The following is an 8,169-nucleotide window of genomic DNA, read 5'->3' as shown; positions in this document are numbered from 1 at the left end:
TGGGTTGTTGTGAAATTATTGTTATGATACCCAAATATGGGATGTTTTGCTGTTGCAGTATACTGTTCTCTTTGATTTTTTTTACCTGAGATAGGCCAATGCGGCCCAGCATATGTATCATATTTTTCTTTTCAGGATCCTTATAGCTGGATGTCCACACTGGGTAAGGATCTACGAATATTTACTGGTGGAGACAAGTATACCCATCGGGCTCTAATGCCTCCACCCATGTGCCAGTTTTGGGTTGCATTCGAGTAAATTCGGGCCTGGGTATTATCCAAACCCTCGGAGCTATACTCGATGGGGTTGAGTTCTCCAACAGCGGGAGAATTGGTGGGGACAACGTGTCTGTTTATGTTCCCTGCCTCCCCTTCCTTCTTCCTCTTCCCTTCGTTTTTTATCTTCTAAATTATTCTTTTTAATTTTCCTATTTTATCAGACGCAGCAGCTGTCCGGCATCATCTACTTTATGATCCACCAATTTTAGGTAATTCTGAAAATGTAACTAAGAGAAGAAATATTGCAAAGAAGATGGAAAGAGGCGTGCTAAAAGCACCAAAAACAATAAACTGACAAACTAAAGAAATAAAATACAAGGAAAAGGAAACGTAGCTCCCATTTTTAAGGCAAGCTAAAGCCACCCACTGAACCAAAGAATCCACCCTAGTGTTAGAACTGCTATAACGTCCTAGAATGAGCCCAGGTGAACTTCAGAAGTAGCACAAATGTTCTCAATCCCATCACGAGTGCGAGGTAACCTGAGTATACTGTCCCACTGGCCGAATTGAAATTCAGGTTTAATGTTTCAGTTTCTGTTCATTTAGTTACAGTATTTGGTCTGTGGGGTTGCCTTCGTTATTAAAGAGTTCTCCTTTTAGCGCACTGGTTTCTTACATGATATCAGAGCAGGTTTGTTTAGCCCGCCTCGCGTTCGAATCCCCACGGGTATTTTGCATTTGGTTTGGATTAGGTTTGGACTTTGCATTTGGCGGGGTGGGTGTTAGTTACTGTATTTGGTATGTGGGGTTGCTTTTGCTATTAAGGAGTTATCCTTTTAGCCCACTACACCATTGGCCAAATTGAAATTCAGGATTAATGTTTCAGTTTTTGTTCATTTAGTCTCAGAGAGACCTTTACATATTAAAAGTTACATTTTTTAAAGAAACCTTAGAAATTTTCTTTTATCTTTTTCTATGGTATGTATTGGGATTACAGGGAACCTATCTTTCTGGGTTAATCAAATTCCTTTTATGCCAGTTAATGAGTTTCCATATCAGATATGTTTTGCACAACAATGTGTCAATCTTTTGCTGTTGCTATTCATAAATTCCGGTTGGGACTTTCTTTTAACTTCTCATGAAGTTAATTTTATTGTTGTCCAGTATAAAAATACTCGCCACAACTTTGATTTTCTTAATAATTAGTTTGTTCTTGCATACTCTCTTTATTAATTTTACTACTAGTTTTCTTATAGATTGTAAAGATACTTATGATGTTTCCTCTCCACTTATTACCATTTCTACTCTTTATGTCATTTGAGTCTATAAAATTTGAAATTTAGACGACTACTACAATGCTCTTAAGGGAAGCACTTGCCTTGGGCCAGACCAGTAAAGAGATTTTTTCTTGTACTTCAAGAAACCTATGTTCTGTGTGAGAAGAACTTCAATGGTTGTTAAATATATTGCTAGAGATAACCTTAATGCATTTTGAGGTAAGTTGCGAGGGTTATTTGGCATATGAAAGTTCTATCGGCTCCCAACTTTTGAATTAGCTGCACAATTGAAGCAAAGGAAAGCCTTAGTAGTAGCTCTATTTTTGGCATGAATGAAACCATATTTGAAGCCAGTAAGTCTCATATCTTATATACACTACAATCACCATCCTTAGATAGCATGTTCCATCATGTATTAAGAATTTGAATACTTCCTTGGTTGGTAGTTCTGCATTGAGTATTGCAATTGGGGCAAATGGGAGTTTTTAGACGATGATGTTAGGTATAAAGAGATGGCTATATAGCGACGATACAAGAGGGAGTGGTAGGAATAATAATTGTGGTTATGTAGTGTGGACAACAAAATTTATATTTTCATTGCCACAAAACTAATTATAATATTGACAAGTGTTGGAAATTTCTTAATACTATAGCTTGGACTAATAATAAGCATCACTAAATGGTCGTATTGTAGTTACCCAATCATTGACTAAGTAGTCCTCTGATATACATTAAATTCTGACACTTCCAACTACTTTAGTTGCAACAAGTACAACCATAACTTCTATTTCTTCTTTAACCTCTTGTGTTATTGATTTTGGTGCTACTGATTATATGGGTGGGTCAGCTCCTAAACTAAATGATTTGATGCTTTTGTATTGCTCTTGATCAATCTCTCAAGATGATAGATTTTTGTCTCCAATTATAACAATATGTATTGTTCATCTTTTTTCATTTCAATATTTCTCTTCATATCATATGTACCTAAATTTCTTTGAATATAATCTCTAACCAATTTGATAAAACTTTAAATGCTCTTTGTTAATTTTTTTCTAATCGTTGTGTGTTTTAGAATTTGATATATAATGAGAAAGTTGGTTAGCGGATGTCGTGAATCACATAAACTCTACATATTTGTTACACCACCATCTTCAAAGGTGTTCCTTGCAACTTTGTCCACATTAGAATGACATTGTGGATTGAATCATTTGTCATTAGAGTCCTTGAAGAAGTTTATTCTTTCATTGTAATCAATATTGTTGAATTTCTGAAAAAGAGAAAAATTTCACTGATTTGATATAATTTGAGTGCAATGAGCCTCTATTTATAATAGAAAAAACAAGTAGAATCCAATTATAGTTAAACTACCCTTATTCCGGTTATATTCAAAGTTAAACATTAAAAGATAAATCCTACAACAATTGAACAACTGAACATAAATAAAATACTAACATAACAAAACATCTTTTACTGAGACTCTTCCGTGATACCTCTTCTTGTGAGACTCCTGTAAAACTCCGCCATATTAATTCTAACTCTATGAGACTTCTTACCGTGAGAGTCATGTAAGACTTTCATATCATCTCTTCAACACTTCCCCTCAAGCTGGAGTTTATAACTTCAACTTACAAACTTACAATGAAAATGATTCTCGGTTTTCAATCTTTGTTTTCTATCTTCATTGGTTAAAATTTTTTTATAGATGTTAAATTTTCATCATTTGTTCTCCCCCTTTTTTGAATATTTTGGTCACATAAAAATTACTATAACATGTGGAACAAGATACTCTTTCATGTACTTCTTTCCTTCAAGTTGGGGATAAAAAAGACATAGAGACCTAACTTGGACAAAACACAATGTGGGAAAAGAAAATCACTCTTAACCGTATGACAAAACTCTATACACCAGTCAAAATGATCATAGTCTGAAATTCCATGAGACACATTTTGTGCATACGCTCAATGAAATGAGTTGGCTAAGAGGAAGCAATGATACCATGCAACACAATGTCTATTGACACCTAAAGATTCCTAAATATTTTTGGAGTTTTCTTTTAATTTTGTCTGCTCATAAAGATTCCTGCACAATATATATTTTTATTTTATGATAAGCCCTAAACCCTCTGCTCATATTTACATCAAAATGCTTTGCAAATACAAGAAATAACAATTAACTTTTTGATACAAACAGGCATGATACCATTACATGCACATTGCTACAGCATTCTCTGATTCACAATCTGGCTCCTAATCCGTCATCCGATTTCAATGAGGTATCTTTCCGCAATGGCGGCATGAATTGCAGCTCCGGTAGAGAGAACATCTTCGTCAATCATGAAATGCGGAGAATGGGCAGAGTGAGTCGAACCCAGAGTCTCGTTCCTGATACCTATGTAGAAGAAGGCGGCGGGAACTAGTTCAGAGTAGAAAGAGAAATCTTCAGCACCCATTATGGGTTGCACCACCCTGAAGCTCTCAGAACCCAGCATATCAATGGCTACTTTCTTCACATGCTCACTCATTTCCTCGTCGTTCACTGTAGGTGGGTAGAATCGTTCCTCCTTCTCAAAGAAATCAACTGTGGCGGAGCATCGGTAAACACTGGCTTGTTCTACGATTACCTGGTCAGATATATATTGACAGGTAATTAAGAGTCGAAGAAGACGTGAACAGTCCTAGTGATGGAATGGGATGCTGGATAAAAAGACAAAAAATAACTATCCTCAAACTGTTCTCTTGGTTGGAATCTCCAATGGGAGAGAACCAGGAGACGAACTGATTTCCAGACTAAAATTCTCACTAATCGGACTGATGTTAAATAGCCTACCTCTTCAATTCTTTGTCGGACTTGGTAGAAACTTGCGTTGGAAAAAGCCCGGAAGGTGCCTCCGAGAATCACAGAGTCAGGAATGAGATCGAGATTATCACCTCCATTAAAGGAAGCTACAGAAACGACCTGAAACAGGCGAATTAAAAGATGCTGCATGAATCACAAATGCCGGAAGATGCATGCAGAGAAGTTCGACTTCAAATTAGGCAATTTACGTGGATAGAAAGACGCACCTGCGAGTCTAAGGGATTTGCTTCACGAGAGACGATGTTCTGCAGACTTATTACAGCAGCAGAACCGGCCAAGATCGGATCCAGGGAGCGGTGCGGGCTCCCACTGATCACCGCCCTGAAGAAGCCACAGCCAGCGAGTAAAGGCCCCGGCCTGGTTCCAATCACTGAAGTGGGATGCTCGTGCGAGACATGAACAGCAAATATGGCCTGCACCTTATCCAGCGCCGCCGCTTCGATCATCCTCTTCGCTCCATTGCCGGCTTCCTCCGCAGGCTGGAACATCAGCACCACCGTTCCCTGTCGCCAAAAGCTACAACTTTAGATCGAGAGCGCCCAAGTGTCAAACAAAGAATCATTCTCGGCCTCAATGATGTTAGGACCCCTCTGTTTGTTACGATGATACGATTTGAAAGCTCTTGCTTGAGTCCCTTCAGAACTAACGTCAGTTCATGAAACGGTTGGACGGCAACACAGTGCAGAATTTCAGCGCCATTGATGAAATTCGAAAACCAAGTTTTATTTTTATTTTATTTTTTGAAGTTTTCGTACGAGCAACTGTTCAGAAATCATGCAAATCCCATTAACTTGTTCTAACACAAACACTAAATAAATTCTTTCTGAAGCGCTATTACTCCATTTTCAGCTAGTAATAGTGACAGAGTCGTCATATATTTAAGATTTATCTTTTCCAAGATTCTGTTCATAATAAAGTATAAACCGATTCATTAGCCCACTTCCACAGGTGAATAAACACAATAAACTAAAAGCAGAAACATGCGAATAAACAAATAACCGACCCACACAGGTGAAGAAGAATAAAGAATTTCCGCTTTTCGTTTTCTTTATACTTTCTTTTGAATATTATTTTTTATGGACATGGGAGAAGGGAAGAAGATCAACCTTGAGAAGATGCTCGCGACTCCTCAGAATCTTAGCTGCGCCCATCAGCATTGCCACATGAGCATCGTGCCCACATGCGTGCATTTTTCCGGGTACTCTGCTCTTGTGCTCCCAATCTACAGCTTCCTGCAACAATTCCAGTAGTAAGTTCCATCTCAATGTTCTTGAGGAAAAAAAGAAATTTTCTTCACTTGTTGAACGAATGAGTTCAATACAATCACTGAAAATTTTTCAAGCTCAGACTGAATTAAAAAGCTGAGAACCCCTGGAAATAAGAGGGAAACTTCAGAGACTCAGGTTATCGCAAAGGGAAGAAAACAGCCAGTGGTTGCCATAGTACGTTGAACGTTTAAGATCAGATTGATAGAAAACTCAAGAGTCTTCCATAAAAACAGAGTAATAAAATAGTGAACAGGAAGGAAGCTTTTCGGCTTTGAGCAAACAGAAAGAAAATATAAAGAAACGAAAATTTTCCAGGTACAGAGTTGAAAAAAAAAAAAAAAAATCGCAGCTGCAGCGTCATAAAATGTAATTAAAAGAGGAAAATTTTTAGACGTACAATCGAATTACTGGGTAGGACTTAATACCGGGTTTGAACTCACGACAGGAAATTACGGAGGAACAAAGCTCAGCGAAGAACTAGATAGTTTTCATGTTTAAGCTAGCGAAACAGAAACATCAGAGGAACAAACTTCGGAGTTGAAATAGAACCCGCCTTCCGAAATGCAGCATCAAAATGCATAAAGATTAATACCAGATTAATCAAGAACTCTTAGCACCTCTGTAAAACAGTGTAAGAAAATTCCAGGTACGAGTTAAATGTTTGAAATCCGGAGTAAACGAGAAGAAAATAATAACAGAGGGCGAGCAGTCTCCAAATCCCCGACCTGTATCGGTAAAGCATCCATATCAGCTCTAAGAGCAACAAAAGGGGGTTCGCCACTCCCAATCACGGCTCTGACTCCAGTCCTAGCCATGGGAAACCGGTAACTCACACCCATCTTGTCCAGTTCCTCCCGTATCAACCGACTCGTCTGAAATTCCTCAAAAGCCAGCTCCGGGTTCTCATGAATCCTCCTCCTCACCCACTTGAGCCACTCCACCGTGTCCCTCCGCTTCGCCAGCGCCATAATTCCTTCCGAGTGCTCCCGAGTCCAGACCCCCCGAGTCGGCGGTTGAGACAGCGGGAACGTCCGGTTTTTCCCGGTTGAACCCTTGGTAACCGGGTACACCGCATCGAAAAACGGATGCTCGAGGTCGGAGCCGGAAGTCCGGGCGAAGAGGGAGAGGAAAACGAGGAAGAAGAGAGGAGCGACGGCAGTGAGAGCCATGTGAGCCACGGGAGAACTTCCACCGGTGAGAGTAGAGGAAGAGAGAAATAAATAAAGAATGGACGGTGTGAGTGAGGAGTGTGAGGGGAATAAATTCAATGGGGCATCTTTCCCTCGTGGTCGTGGAGGAATGGACACGAGGTGTGGCTCTCGCCCAGTCTGAATACGCGGTGCGGCCCATATTGGCCCATGTTTTTGGGCTTATCCAAATAGCTGGTTAATGGGTTCAAAATTGGAAAATTAAAGTTTGGTGTATATTTAGACGGTGGCTTAATTTCTTATTAAAAGAGAGGTGTGACACACGTGGTGTATTTGGTGGGCCGGTGGGGTGGGTCCGCCGCTAAGTGTGGAAGCGGTTGTCCGATATAGATGTCGTATCCGAATTGACGTCTCGGGTTTGGGTTGGTCAGCGGCGCATTTGGGTCGCTAAGCTGGTGTTTGAAACGTATACGGTCCAGTTACAAAAATGAAATTGACTACACCGTTTAACACGAGGCAAATCAATGAAGACAGACAGAGAGAGAGATTTTAAAAAACTTGTGTGCTTTCTGGGTTTTCCTCCCACCATCCAACCCGACCCGTCGCTGGTCCGGGTCGGGATCCACTCTACCCATATCACTGATATCAGGTAACGTCATTAATTTTTTACAAACAAAATTTGAAGAAAATCAGAAGCAAATTGATCATTTTTTGCATAGTTTAAGGCCAGAATAGGGTGTCATTTGAGCCCAAATATTATTTGATGTTTCGCCTTTGGAAAAGACTTTTTTTGAGGGTTGTAAAGGGGTGGAAGGTGCAGTTGTTTCATTTGGAGATAATGTGTTTGTAGTAAATTTTGCTGCCATGTCAAATAGTATAAACTTTCTATTAATTAAGTGGTCACTAGGGGGTACCGTATTTCTATCCTCTCTTTCTCTTGTCTCTTCTTATATTAAGTGGGCAAATCAAGTGGGACCCAAAAAAATACTACGAGCTGAAATCTTATCAATATGAGTTGGAAGATCATGTGGCACCCACAAGGATAAGGCCACGACCTGGCCTCCTCCCTTATGTCCACGTTATTGAAAAAGAGTTATAGTTCAACTTATATTAGAACTCTATTAGATTGTGTTATCCTTTCATGATAGACTTATCTTAGAGAGTTAGAGTTGGAATGTAATTAGGAGATTTAAAGGTTAATTATATAAGGACTCTATCATTTCCTCTACTATAAATAGAGGTATTTTAATTCAAAATTAATAAAGTTCTACAATTCTCTCTTAAGTAAATCTCTCTCTCTCTCTCTCTCTCTCTTTGCTTGGCGCACACCTTGTTCCTCTTCTCTTCTTCTCTCTACCTGAGTTTTTTAGAATTAATTATATCATATGATTGTTAATCCTTT

General features: G+C 39.2%; 1 protein-coding gene across 1 annotated transcript; it reads right to left on the bottom strand.

Moving 5' to 3' along the window:
* Window positions 1–3,595: 3,595 nt before the first annotated feature.
* On the bottom strand, window positions 3,596–6,656 carry LOC137946343 (IAA-amino acid hydrolase ILR1-like 6). The gene is made up of 5 exons (XM_068792602.1): window positions 6,345–6,656; window positions 5,458–5,583; window positions 4,558–4,854; window positions 4,322–4,450; window positions 3,596–4,115 (listed from the first exon to the last, which is right to left on the bottom strand). Exons 1-5 carry the CDS (start codon window positions 6,585–6,587, stop codon window positions 3,750–3,752), a joined length of 1,161 nt encoding a protein of 386 aa, XP_068648703.1. The 5' UTR covers window positions 6,588–6,656; the 3' UTR covers window positions 3,596–3,749.
* Between the last annotated feature and the right edge of the window lie 1,513 nt (window positions 6,657–8,169).

The sequence above is a fragment of the Aristolochia californica genome, unplaced genomic scaffold, assembly GCF_029961685.1.
Source record: "Aristolochia californica isolate CCGP_79_NKW_82.1479 unplaced genomic scaffold, dmAriCali1.0.hap1 SCAF_12, whole genome shotgun sequence".
Taxonomy (NCBI): domain Eukaryota; kingdom Viridiplantae; phylum Streptophyta; class Magnoliopsida; order Piperales; family Aristolochiaceae; genus Aristolochia; species Aristolochia californica.
The sequence above is the reverse complement of the archived record's forward strand: the minus strand, read 5'-3'. Positions and strand labels throughout refer to the sequence as shown.